This window comes from Sinohyriopsis cumingii, chromosome 9 (assembly GCF_028554795.1).
Source record: "Sinohyriopsis cumingii isolate HCF-2022 chromosome 9, ASM2855479v2, whole genome shotgun sequence".
NCBI classification, from domain to species: Eukaryota; Metazoa; Mollusca; class Bivalvia; order Unionida; family Unionidae; genus Sinohyriopsis; species Sinohyriopsis cumingii.
In genome coordinates, this window is record NC_142969.1 from 57,651,913 (window position 1) to 57,666,870 (window position 14,958).

Consider the following 14,958-nt stretch of genomic DNA (forward strand, 5'->3'; position numbering starts at 1 on the left):
TCTGAAAGAAACAAATGCAATGCACAGTCCAAAGCCGAAGATGGGTTACACACTTCCAAAACGATTTCCTCGAGGTTCAAACCTTTAGCATATACTTTGAAAATAGATAAATGATTGGAATGGATACAATAAATTAATAATTGAAATCTTTGTAAATAAATTTTGACGAGGCTGATAAGTGTGATGATGTATGTGGATATTAGCAAGAATTCACTGATGTTGACATTGAGAAAGATTGGAAAACATTCTGACAAAATGCATTTTCGTTCTCGTGGTTGCAAAATATCCCGTTGAGAATTTCATAATAACAACAGTTCGTTTCTTGATTGTGGAATCCATTATTTATATGCAGTTGTTCAGTGGATTAGGTCAACATATTTTCGTTATATTAAGATTATTCTCTTTGCAAAATATAATATTTACGAAAAATTCAATTTCAGACGTTAATGAATGTTTGAATTCTCCATGTAAAAATGGTGGTAACTGTACAAATACCAATGGTTCTTACTCATGCAATTGTCCAATCGGTTGGCAAGGACAGAACTGTTCGACAGGTAAGCGTTACGCAATTTGCTGATTAAGTTTTAGTGAAAGAGATGAAATCAAATTGAAGTTTCCAGATATCCTCATTCTACAATCCAGATTCATTTCGTAGGTTTAGATAATCTCATTCTTGTAACAGGACATGTTATGAAGAATCCAAACAATGTATGTATGTATGTATGTATGTTTGCATGTATGTACTTCCTATGTTATTAGAATTTCACAGATATCGACTTTGTTTAAGAGAGATGATAAAATATTCTGATAAAATGCTATTTCGTAATATAAATTTCTCTTCAAATTCTTATGAGCGACACAATGAATTATAATCATGGAATTGATTATGTATGTGGTCCTGCGCCATGTATTCAATAAATATACATTTGTCGTGTTCAGTTATCTTTTATTCCACCTTCAATATTTGTGAAACCATATATTTTCAGACGTTAACGAATGTTTGAATTCTCCATGCAAAAATGGTGGCAGCTGTATTAATAGTAACGGGTCTTATACATGCAATTGTCCGATCGGTTGGCAAGGAAAGAACTGTTCTACTGGTAAACCTTACGTTAAACCTTGAAACTGATTGTCAGCATGAAGTAAAGCTGTATTTTCCAAAGAATTGTTATTACAGCGAGGGATTTTCTTTAGTGGTTTACATAATGTCTTGCTTCTATATGGGTATGTTCTCGAGAGTTGGCAGATAGCTAGGTAGGCATTTTGGAAAGTACTTATTCTGGCAGTCAGGTAGTCAGGTAGGTAGGTAAAGTAGGTATGTGTGTATTTAGCAATGTGGAATAGTAATATTAATAGTGCATGTAGATCAATGTGAGATGGTAATATTAATAGTATATGTACATAATGGCTGAATATTATATTTGCAATAAAATCAATATGTCCTTTCCATTAAAACAATTTTTACCATAAGTTTTTCTTTACAAAGTATCTAGAAAATCTCACGTATGATATAATATATTCGTCGAGGTCCGATCATATGTATGTATGTATGTATGTATGTATGTATGTATGTATGTATGTATGTATGTCCTATGTTACTAGTACTTCACAGATATCGACTTTTTTTAAGAGAGATGAGAAAATATTCTGATAAAATGCTATTTCGTAATATAAATTGCTCTTTAGAACGCTCAAATTCTTATGAGCGACACACTTAATTATAATGCATGCATGTATGTATGTATGTATGTATGTATGTATGTATGTATGTATGTATGCATGCATGCATTCATGCATTCATGCATGTATGATTGTATGTATGTCCTATGTTACTAGTCCTTCATAGATATCGACATTGTTGAAGACAGATCAAGATATATTCTGATAAAATGCTATTTCGTAATTTAAATTGTTCTTGGGCACATTCAAATTATTTTCAATAACACACTGAATTATGATGATGGAATTGATTATGTATGTGGTCCTGCGTAATGTATTCAATAAATATACATTTGTCGTGTTCAGTTATCTTTTATTCCACGTTCAATATTTGTGAAACCATATACTTTCAGATGCTAACGAATGTTTGAATTCTCCTTGCAAAAATGGTGGCAGCTGCATTAATAGCAACGGTTCTTATACATGCAATTGTCCGATCGGTTGGCAAGGAAAGAACTGTTCTACAGGTAATTCTTATGTAATTCACTGATTTTTATTAAAACTTATTGTCAGCATGAAATCAAGCTGCATTTTCCAAAGAGTTGTTATTACAGCAGAGGATATGCCTTCGTAGGTTTCTGTAATGTCATATTTCTAACAGGGTATGTTATCGAGAGTAGGTAGATAGCTAGTTAGGTAGGTCGGTAGGTAGTTAGTTAGGATGGGAGGACGGTATGCAGGTGAGTAGGTAACGTAGGTATGTTATGTGTGTTTTTGGAAACGTGAGATTGAAATATTAATAGTGTATGCACATCAAAGTGGGATAGTATTATTAATAGTGTATTTGCATCATGGAAGTAACTCAGAATGAAATCAACATATTCTTTCGATTACATGAACAATTTTTACAATAATGTTTCCTTTACAAATTTTCTAGAATCTCTTACGTCTGTTATCATCTTTTCATCGAGATAAGATCATATGTATGTATGTATGTATGTATGTATGTATGTATGTATGTATGTATGTATGTATGTATGTATGTATGAATGTGGATTAGTAGGAAAGGGAAACTGTTTTACCACAGCACACCACAATGGTGGCCATATGAAAAAAAATAAAGAGAAAGGCTCATAATATGCAGTTAGGATTTGATGAGAAGATTTCGTGCAGATGACTCATGAACCATTTGAATAAAGTGTAAACAACAAGCATAGCATAATAAAATGAAATATAAAATAGTCACAAATGTTCAAAATAAATTTGTGAAAGAAGCGAATGCAACGTACAGTCCAAAGCCGAAGACAGGTTACACACTTCCAAAACGATTTCCTCGAGGTTCAAAGCTTAGGAAATACTTTGAAAATAGATACATGATTGGAATGGATATAATAAATTAATAATTGAAATCTTGGTAAATAAATTTTGACGAGGCTGATAAGAGTGATGATGTATGTGGATATTAGTAAGAATTCACTGATGTGGACATTGAGAAAGATTTGGAAAATGTTCTGACAAAATGCATTTTCATTCTCTTGGTTGCAAAACATCACATTGAAAATGTCATAATAACAACAGTTCGTTTCTTGATCATGGAAACCATTATTTATATGCAGTTGTTCAGTTTAGTAGATCAGTATAATTTCGTTATATTCTGATTATTCTCTATGCAAAATTTAATCTTTGCCAAACCATTCAATTTCAGACGTTAATGAATGTTTGAATTCTCCATGTAAAAATGGTGGCAACTGCACAAATACCAATGGTTCATACTCATGCATTTGTCCAATCGGTTGGCAAGGACAGAACTGTTCGACAGGTAACCGTTACTTAATTTACTGATGACGTTTTAGTGAAAGAGATGAAATCAAATTGAAGTTTCCAGATATCCTCATTCTACAATCCAGATTCTTTTCGTAGGTTTAGATAATCTCATTCTTGGAACAGGACATGTTATGAAGAATCCAAACAATGTATGTATGTATGTATGTATGTATGTATGTATGCATGCATGCATGCAAGCACGCACGCACGCACGTACGTACCAACGTAGGTATGTATGTATGTATGCATTAATGGATGTATGTATGTATGTAGATATGTATGTACTTGACAGATATCGACATTGTTGAAGAGAAATCAAGATATATTCTGATAAAATGCTATTTCTTAATTTAAATTGTTCTTGAGCACATTCAAATTATTTTGAGTAACACATTGAATTATGATGATGGAATTAATTTTGTATGTGATCCTACGTAATGTATTCAACAAATATATATTTGTCTTATTCAGGTGACTTTCATTGCACATTCAGTAGTTGTGAAACCATATAATTTCAGACGCTAACGAATGTTTGGATTCTCCGTGCGAAAATGGTGGCAGCTGTATTAACAGCAACGGTTCTTATACATGCAATTGTCCGATCGGTTGGCAAGGAAAGAACTGTAATACAGGTAATCTTTATGTAATTTGCTAATTTTTATTAAAACATATTGTCAGACTGAAATCAAGATGCATTTTCCAAAGAGTTGTCATTACAGCATAGGATGTATCTTCGTAGGGTTCTATAATGTCATATTTCTAACACATTATGTTATCGAGGGAAGGCAGATAGCTAGTTAGGTAGGTCGGCAGGTAGTTAGGTAGAATGGGAGGACTGTATGGAGGTGAGTAGGTAATGTATGTATGTAATGTATGTATTTGGCAATGTGAGATAGTAATATTAATAGTATATGCATATCAAAGTGGGAGAGTATTATTAATAGTTTATTTACATCATGGCTGTAACTTAGAATGAAATCAATATATTCTTTCGATTAAATGAACAATTTTTACCATAAGGTTTTCTTTACGAACTTTCTAGAATATCTGATGTCTATTATTATATATTCATCGAGATGCGATGATATGTATATGTGTGTGTGTGTGTGTGTGTGTGTGTGTGTGTGTGTGTGTGTGTGTGAATGTGGATTAGTAGGAAAGGGAAACTGTTTTACCACAGCACACCGCAATGGTCGCCATATGAAACAAAATAAAGAGAAAGGCTCATAATATGCAGTTAGGATTTGATGAGAAGATTTCGTGCAGATGACTCATGAACCATTTGAATAAAGTGTAAACAACAAGCATAGCATAATAAAATGAAATATAAAATAGTCACAAATGTTCAAAATAAATTTGTGAAAGAAGCGAATGCAACGTACAGTCCAAAGCCGAAGACAGGTTACACACTTCCAAAACGATTTCCTCGAGGTTCAAAGCTTAGGAAATACTTTGAAAATAGATACATGATTGGAATGGATATAATAAATTAATAATTGAAATCTTGGTAAATAAATTTTGACGAGGCTGATAAGAGTGATGATGTATGTGGATATTAGTAAGAATTCACTGATGTGGACATTGAGAAAGATTTGGAAAATATTCTGACAAAATGCATTTTCGTTCTCTTGGTTGCAAAACATCACATTGAAAATATCATAATAACAACAGTTCGTTTCTTGATCATGGAAACCATTATTTATATGCAGTTGTTCAGTTTAGTAGATCAATATAATTTCGTTATATTCTGATTATTCTCTATGCAAAATTTAACCTTTGCCAAACCATTCAATTTCAGACGTTAATGAATGTTTGAATTCTCCATGTAAAAATGGTGGCAACTGCACAAATACCAATGGTTCATACTCATGCATTTGTCCAATCGGTTGGCAAGGACAGAACTGTTCGACAGGTAACCGTTACTTAATTTGCTGATGACGTTTTAGTGAAAGAGATGAAATCAAATTGAAGTTTCCAGATATCCTCATTCTACAATCCAGATTCTTTTCGTAGGTTTAGATAATCTCATTCTTGGAACAGGACATGTTATGAAGAATCCAAACAATGTATGTATGTATGTATGTATTTATGCATGCATGCATGCACGCACGCACGCACACACCCACGCACGCACGCACATACGTACGTACGTACCTACGTAGGTATGTATGTATGCATGCAGTAATGTATGTATGTATGTATGTATGTATGTACGTATGTATGTATGTACTTGACAGATATCGACATTGTTGAAAAGAAATCAAGATATATTCTGATAAAATGCTATTTCTTAATTTAAATTGTTCTTGAGCACATTCAAATTATTTTGAATAACACATTTAATTATGATGATGGAATTAATTTTGTATGTGATCCTACGTAATGTATTCAACAAATATATATTTGTCTTATTCAGGTGACTTTCATTGCACATTCAGTAGTTGTGAAACCATATAATTTCAGACGCTAACGAATGTTTGGATTCTCCGTGCGAAAATGGTGGCAGCTGTATTAACAGCAACGGTTCTTATACATGCAATTGTCCGATCGGTTGGCAAGGAAAGAACTGTAATACAGGTAATCTTTATGTAATTTGCTAATTTTTATTAAAACATATTGTCAGACTGAAATCAAGATGCATTTTCCAAAGAGTTGTCATTACAGCATAGGATGTATCTTCGTAGGGTTCTATAATGTCATATTTCTAACACATTATGTTATCGAGGGAAGGCAGATAGCTAGTTAGGTAGGTCGGCAGGTAGTTAGGTAGAATGGGAGGACTGTATGCAGGTGAGTAGGTAACGTATGTATGTAATGTATGTATTTGGCAATGTGAGATAGTAATATTAATAGTATATGCATATCAAAGTGGGAGAGTATTATTAATAGTTTATTTACATCATGGCTGTAACTTAGAATGAAATCAATATATTCTTTCGATTAAATGAACAATTTTTACCATAAGGTTTTCTTTACGAACTTTCTAGAATATCTGATGTCTATTATTATATATTCATCGAGATCAGATAATATGTATGTATGGATGTATGTGTGTGTGTGTGTGTGTGTGTGTGTGTGTGTGTGTGTGTGTGTGTGTGGATTAGTAGGAAAGGGAAACTGTTTTACCAAAGCACACCACAATGGTGGTCATATGAATCAAAATAAAGAGAAATGCTCATTATATGCAATTAGGATTTGAGGAGAAGATTTCCTGCAAATGACTCATGAACCATTTGAATAAAGTGCAAACATCAAGCATAGCATAATAAAATCAAATGTAAAAAACTTACAAATTTTCAAAATATATTGGTGAAAAAAACGAATGCAACGCACAGTCCATAGCCGAAGATGGGTTATATACTTCCAAACGACTTCCTCGAGGAGGTTCAAAGCTTTAGCAAATACTTTGAAAATAGATAAATGATTGGAATGGATATAATAAATTAATAATTGAAATCTTGGTAAATAAATTTTGACGAGGCTGATAAGAGTGATGATGTATGTGGATATTAGTAAGAATTCACTGATGTTGACATTAAGAAAGATTGGAAAACATTCTGACAAAATGCATTTTCGTTCTCTTGGTTGCAAAATATCACATTGAGAATTTCATATGAACAACAATTCTTTTCTTGGTCATGGAATCCATTATTTATAAGCAGTTGTTCAGTGGAGTAGGTCAATATATATCCGTTATATTAAGATTATTCTCATTGCAAAATGTAATATTTGCGAAACCATTCAATTTCAGACATTAATGAATGTTTGAATTCTCCATGTAAAAATGGTGGGAACTGCACAAATACCAACGCTTCTTACTCATGCAATTGTCCAATCGGTTGGCAAGGACAGATCTGTTCCACAGGTAACCGTTTCTTAATTTGCTGATGAAGTTGTAGTGAAAGAGATGAAATCAAATTGAAGTTTCCAAAATATCATCATTCCACAATCCAGATTCATTTCGTAGGTTTATATAATCACATTCTTGTAACATGGCATGTTATGAAGAATCCAAACAATACATGTATGTATGTATGTATGTATTTATGTACGGATTGACGGACTGACGGACGTACGTTGTTCTAGGGTTTAACGCCATTTTTCAGCACAAGATAGCCTATACATGGCGGCCAGTATAACTGGTGGAGGAAGAACCCTGGAAAACCCAGGGAAGAACCACCGACCCACGAGAAGCTACTGGCAGGCTTTCCCACATACCCACGCTAGCCGAGTCTTGGACTCGAACCCACGCAGACAGAGGTGAGATGGCAGTGATCCAGAACGGTGAGCGCTTTAGACTACTCGGCCACTCGGGGCCCCGACGGACGTACGTACGTACGCACGTACGTACGTATGTATATATGTATGTATGTATGTATGTATGTATGTATGTATGTTATCTGTTACTTGTACTTCACAGATATCGACATTGTTGAAGAGAAATCAAGATATATTCTGATAAAATGCTGATTCGTAATTTCAATTTTCTTGAGTACATTCAAATTACATTGAGTAAAACATTGAATTATGATGATGGAATTAATTTTGTATGTGGTCCTACGTAATGCATTCAACAAATATATATTTGTCTTATTCAGGTGACTTTCATTGCACTTTCAATATTTGTGAAACCATATAATTTCAGATGCTAACGAATGTTTGAATTCTCCGTGCGAAAATGGTGGCAGCTGTATTAACAGCAACGGTTCTTATACATGCAATTGTCCGATCGGTTGGCAAGGAAAGAACTGTTCTACAGGTAACCGTGACTTAATTTGCTGATAAAGCTTGAGTGAAAGAGATGAAATCAAATTCAAGTTTCCATAATATAATCCTTCTACAAGATTCTTTTCGTAGGCTTAGATAATCCCGTTATTGTAACAGGACATGTCATTAAGAATCCATGCAATGTATATATGTATGTCTGTATGTTTGTATGTATGTATGTATGTATGTATGTATGTATGTATGTATGTATGAAGGATAGATGGATGGATGCATGTATGTATGTATGTATGTATTTATATATGTATGTATGTGGATTAGTAGGAAAGGGAAATTGTTTTACCAAAGCACACCACAATGGTGGTCATATTAAACAAAATAAAGACAAAGGCTCATAATATGCAATTAGGATTTGAGGAGAACATTTCGTGCAGATGATTCATGAACCATTTGAATAAAGTGCAAACATCAAGCATAGCATAATAAAATGAAATATAAAATAGTCACAAATTTTCAAAATATATTTCTGAAAGAAACAAATGCAATGCACAGTCCAAAGCCGAAGATGGGTTACACACTTCCAAAACGATTTCCTCGAGGTTCAAACCTTTAGCATATACTTTGAAAATAGATAAATGATTGGAATGGATACAATAAATTAATAATTGAAATCTTTGTAAATAAATTTTGACGAGGCTGATAAGTGTGATGATGTATGTGGATATTAGCAAGAATTCACTGATGTTGACATTGAGAAAGATTGGAAAACATTCTGACAAAATGCATTTTCGTTCTCGTGGTTGCAAAATATCCCGTTGAGAATTTCATAATAACAACAGTTCGTTTCTTGATTGTGGAATCCATTATTTATATGCAGTTGTTCAGTGGATTAGGTCAACATATTTTCGTTATATTAAGATTATTCTCTTTGCAAAATATAATATTTACGAAAAATTCAATTTCAGACGTTAATGAATGTTTGAATTCTCCATGTAAAAATGGTGGTAACTGTACAAATACCAATGGTTCTTACTCATGCAATTGTCCAATCGGTTGGCAAGGACAGAACTGTTCGACAGGTAAGCGTTACGCAATTTGCTGATTAAGTTTTAGTGAAAGAGATGAAATCAAATTGAAGTTTCCAGATATCCTCATTCTACAATCCAGATTCATTTCGTAGGTTTAGATAATCTCATTCTTGTAACAGGACATGTTATGAAGAATCCAAACAATGTATGTATGTATGTATGTATGTTTGCATGTATGTACTTCCTATGTTATTAGAACTTCACAGATATCGACTTTGTTTAAGAGAGATGATAAAATATTCTGATAAAATGCTATTTCGTAATATAAATTTCTCTTCAAATTCTTATGAGCGACACAATGAATTATAATCATGGAATTGATTATGTATGTGGTCCTGCGCCATGTATTCAATAAATATACATTTGTCGTGTTCAGTTATCTTTTATTCCACCTTCAATATTTGTGAAACCATATATTTTCAGACGTTAACGAATGTTTGAATTCTCCATGCAAAAATGGTGGCAGCTGTATTAATAGTAACGGGTCTTATACATGCAATTGTCCGATCGGTTGGCAAGGAAAGAACTGTTCTACTGGTAAACCTTACGTTAAACCTTGAAACTGATTGTCAGCATGAAGTAAAGCTGTATTTTCCAAAGAATTGTTATTACAGCGAGGGATTTTCTTTAGTGGTTTACATAATGTCTTGCTTCTATATGGGTATGTTCTCGAGAGTTGGCAGATAGCTAGGTAGGCATTTTGGAAAGTACTTATTCTGGCAGTCAGGTAGTCAGGTAGGTAGGTAAAGTAGGTATGTGTGTATTTAGCAATGTGGAATAGTAATATTAATAGTGCATGTAGATCAATGTGAGATGGTAATATTAATAGTATATGTACATAATGGCTGAATATTATATTTGCAATAAAATCAATATGTCCTTTCCATTAAAACAATTTTTACCATAAGTTTTTCTTTACAAAGTATCTAGAAAATCTCACGTATGATATAATATATTCGTCGAGGTCCGATCATATGTATGTATGTATGTATGTATGTATGTATGTATGTATGTATGTATGTCCTATGTTACTAGTACTTCACAGATATCGACTTTTTTTAAGAGAGATGAGAAAATATTCTGATAAAATGCTATTTCGTAATATAAATTGCTCTTTAGAACGCTCAAATTCTTATGAGCGACACACTTAATTATAATGCATGCATGTATGTATGTATGTATGTATGTATGTATGTATGCATGCATGCATTCATGCATTCATGCATGTATGATTGTATGTATGTCCTATGTTACTAGTCCTTCATAGATATCGACATTGTTGAAGACAGATCAAGATATATTCTGATAAAATGCTATTTCGTAATTTAAATTGTTCTTGGGCACATTCAAATTATTTTCAATAACACACTGAATTATGATGATGGAATTGATTATGTATGTGGTCCTGCGTAATGTATTCAATAAATATACATTTGTCGTGTTCAGTTATCTTTTATTCCACGTTCAATATTTGTGAAACCATATACTTTCAGATGCTAACGAATGTTTGAATTCTCCTTGCAAAAATGGTGGCAGCTGCATTAATAGCAACGGTTCTTATACATGCAATTGTCCGATCGGTTGGCAAGGAAAGAACTGTTCTACAGGTAATTCTTATGTAATTCACTGATTTTTATTAAAACTTATTGTCAGCATGAAATCAAGCTGCATTTTCCAAAGAGTTGTTATTACAGCAGAGGATATGCCTTCGTAGGTTTCTGTAATGTCATATTTCTAACAGGGTATGTTATCGAGAGTAGGTAGATAGCTAGTTAGGTAGGTCGGTAGGTAGTTAGTTAGGATGGGAGGACGGTATGCAGGTGAGTAGGTAACGTAGGTATGTTATGTGTGTTTTTGGAAACGTGAGATTGAAATATTAATAGTGTATGCACATCAAAGTGGGATAGTATTATTAATAGTGTATTTGCATCATGGAAGTAACTCAGAATGAAATCAACATATTCTTTCGATTACATGAACAATTTTTACAATAATGTTTCCTTTACAAATTTTCTAGAATCTCTTACGTCTGTTATCATCTTTTCATCGAGATAAGATCATATGTATGTATGTATGTATGTATGTATGTATGTATGTATGTATGTATGTATGTATGAATGTGGATTAGTAGGAAAGGGAAACTGTTTTACCACAGCACACCACAATGGTGGCCATATGAAAAAAAATAAAGAGAAAGGCTCATAATATGCAGTTAGGATTTGATGAGAAGATTTCGTGCAGATGACTCATGAACCATTTGAATAAAGTGTAAACAACAAGCATAGCATAATAAAATGAAATATAAAATAGTCACAAATGTTCAAAATAAATTTGTGAAAGAAGCGAATGCAACGTACAGTCCAAAGCCGAAGACAGGTTACACACTTCCAAAACGATTTCCTCGAGGTTCAAAGCTTAGGAAATACTTTGAAAATAGATACATGATTGGAATGGATATAATAAATTAATAATTGAAATCTTGGTAAATAAATTTTGACGAGGCTGATAAGAGTGATGATGTATGTGGATATTAGTAAGAATTCACTGATGTGGACATTGAGAAAGATTTGGAAAATGTTCTGACAAAATGCATTTTCATTCTCTTGGTTGCAAAACATCACATTGAAAATGTCATAATAACAACAGTTCGTTTCTTGATCATGGAAACCATTATTTATATGCAGTTGTTCAGTTTAGTAGATCAGTATAATTTCGTTATATTCTGATTATTCTCTATGCAAAATTTAATCTTTGCCAAACCATTCAATTTCAGACGTTAATGAATGTTTGAATTCTCCATGTAAAAATGGTGGCAACTGCACAAATACCAATGGTTCATACTCATGCATTTGTCCAATCGGTTGGCAAGGACAGAACTGTTCGACAGGTAACCGTTACTTAATTTACTGATGACGTTTTAGTGAAAGAGATGAAATCAAATTGAAGTTTCCAGATATCCTCATTCTACAATCCAGATTCTTTTCGTAGGTTTAGATAATCTCATTCTTGGAACAGGACATGTTATGAAGAATCCAAACAATGTATGTATGTATGTATGTATGTATGTATGCATGCATGCATGCAAGCACGCACGCACGCACGTACGTACCAACGTAGGTATGTATGTATGTATGCATTAATGGATGTATGTATGTATGTAGATATGTATGTACTTGACAGATATCGACATTGTTGAAGAGAAATCAAGATATATTCTGATAAAATGCTATTTCTTAATTTAAATTGTTCTTGAGCACATTCAAATTATTTTGAGTAACACATTGAATTATGATGATGGAATTAATTTTGTATGTGATCCTACGTAATGTATTCAACAAATATATATTTGTCTTATTCAGGTGACTTTCATTGCACATTCAGTAGTTGTGAAACCATATAATTTCAGACGCTAACGAATGTTTGGATTCTCCGTGCGAAAATGGTGGCAGCTGTATTAACAGCAACGGTTCTTATACATGCAATTGTCCGATCGGTTGGCAAGGAAAGAACTGTAATACAGGTAATCTTTATGTAATTTGCTAATTTTTATTAAAACATATTGTCAGACTGAAATCAAGATGCATTTTCCAAAGAGTTGTCATTACAGCATAGGATGTATCTTCGTAGGGTTCTATAATGTCATATTTCTAACACATTATGTTATCGAGGGAAGGCAGATAGCTAGTTAGGTAGGTCGGCAGGTAGTTAGGTAGAATGGGAGGACTGTATGGAGGTGAGTAGGTAATGTATGTATGTAATGTATGTATTTGGCAATGTGAGATAGTAATATTAATAGTATATGCATATCAAAGTGGGAGAGTATTATTAATAGTTTATTTACATCATGGCTGTAACTTAGAATGAAATCAATATATTCTTTCGATTAAATGAACAATTTTTACCATAAGGTTTTCTTTACGAACTTTCTAGAATATCTGATGTCTATTATTATATATTCATCGAGATGCGATGATATGTATATGTGTGTGTGTGTGTGTGTGTGTGTGTGTGTGTGTGTGTGTGTGTGTGTGTGTGAATGTGGATTAGTAGGAAAGGGAAACTGTTTTACCACAGCACACCGCAATGGTCGCCATATGAAACAAAATAAAGAGAAAGGCTCATAATATGCAGTTAGGATTTGATGAGAAGATTTCGTGCAGATGACTCATGAACCATTTGAATAAAGTGTAAACAACAAGCATAGCATAATAAAATGAAATATAAAATAGTCACAAATGTTCAAAATAAATTTGTGAAAGAAGCGAATGCAACGTACAGTCCAAAGCCGAAGACAGGTTACACACTTCCAAAACGATTTCCTCGAGGTTCAAAGCTTAGGAAATACTTTGAAAATAGATACATGATTGGAATGGATATAATAAATTAATAATTGAAATCTTGGTAAATAAATTTTGACGAGGCTGATAAGAGTGATGATGTATGTGGATATTAGTAAGAATTCACTGATGTGGACATTGAGAAAGATTTGGAAAATATTCTGACAAAATGCATTTTCGTTCTCTTGGTTGCAAAACATCACATTGAAAATATCATAATAACAACAGTTCGTTTCTTGATCATGGAAACCATTATTTATATGCAGTTGTTCAGTTTAGTAGATCAATATAATTTCGTTATATTCTGATTATTCTCTATGCAAAATTTAACCTTTGCCAAACCATTCAATTTCAGACGTTAATGAATGTTTGAATTCTCCATGTAAAAATGGTGGCAACTGCACAAATACCAATGGTTCATACTCATGCATTTGTCCAATCGGTTGGCAAGGACAGAACTGTTCGACAGGTAACCGTTACTTAATTTGCTGATGACGTTTTAGTGAAAGAGATGAAATCAAATTGAAGTTTCCAGATATCCTCATTCTACAATCCAGATTCTTTTCGTAGGTTTAGATAATCTCATTCTTGGAACAGGACATGTTATGAAGAATCCAAACAATGTATGTATGTATGTATGTATTTATGCATGCATGCATGCACGCACGCACGCACACACCCACGCACGCACGCACATACGTACGTACGTACCTACGTAGGTATGTATGTATGCATGCAGTAATGTATGTATGTATGTATGTATGTATGTACGTATGTATGTATGTACTTGACAGATATCGACATTGTTGAAGAGAAATCAAGATATATTCTGATAAAATGCTATTTCTTAATTTAAATTGTTCTTGAGCACATTCAAATTATTTTGAATAACACATTTAATTATGATGATGGAATTAATTTTGTATGTGATCCTACGTAATGTATTCAACAAATATATATTTGTCTTATTCAGGTGACTTTCATTGCACATTCAGTAGTTGTGAAACCATATAATTTCAGACGCTAACGAATGTTTGGATTCTCCGTGCGAAAATGGTGGCAGCTGTATTAACAGCAACGGTTCTTATACATGCAATTGTCCGATCGGTTGGCAAGGAAAGAACTGTAATACAGGTAATCTTTATGTAATTTGCTAATTTTTATTAAAACATATTGTCAGACTGAAATCAAGATGCATTTTCCAAAGAGTTGTCATTACAGCATAGGATGTATCTTCGTAGGGTTCTATAATGTCATATTTCTAACACATTATGTTATCGAGGGAAGGCAGATAGCTAGTTAGGTAGGTCGGCAGGTAGTTAGGT

General features: G+C 33.2%; 1 protein-coding gene across 1 annotated transcript in view; it reads left to right on the forward strand.

Moving 5' to 3' along the window:
* Positions 1 to 14,958, forward strand: part of LOC149791881 (uncharacterized) — a 69,487-nt gene that overhangs the window by 31,818 nt on the left and 22,711 nt on the right. Inside the window, exons 14-27 of the mRNA XM_089969490.1 lie at positions 441 to 554; positions 987 to 1,100; positions 2,073 to 2,186; positions 3,365 to 3,478; positions 4,002 to 4,115; positions 5,947 to 6,060; positions 8,129 to 8,242; positions 9,174 to 9,287; positions 9,720 to 9,833; positions 10,790 to 10,903; positions 12,070 to 12,183; positions 12,703 to 12,816; positions 13,989 to 14,102; positions 14,654 to 14,767. Coding sequence (XP_089825616.1) covers positions 441 to 554; positions 987 to 1,100; positions 2,073 to 2,186; positions 3,365 to 3,478; positions 4,002 to 4,115; positions 5,947 to 6,060; positions 8,129 to 8,242; positions 9,174 to 9,287; positions 9,720 to 9,833; positions 10,790 to 10,903; positions 12,070 to 12,183; positions 12,703 to 12,816; positions 13,989 to 14,102; positions 14,654 to 14,767 — 1,596 coding nt within the window. The remainder of the gene's footprint in view (positions 1 to 440; positions 555 to 986; positions 1,101 to 2,072; positions 2,187 to 3,364; positions 3,479 to 4,001; positions 4,116 to 5,946; positions 6,061 to 8,128; positions 8,243 to 9,173; positions 9,288 to 9,719; positions 9,834 to 10,789; positions 10,904 to 12,069; positions 12,184 to 12,702; positions 12,817 to 13,988; positions 14,103 to 14,653; positions 14,768 to 14,958) is intronic.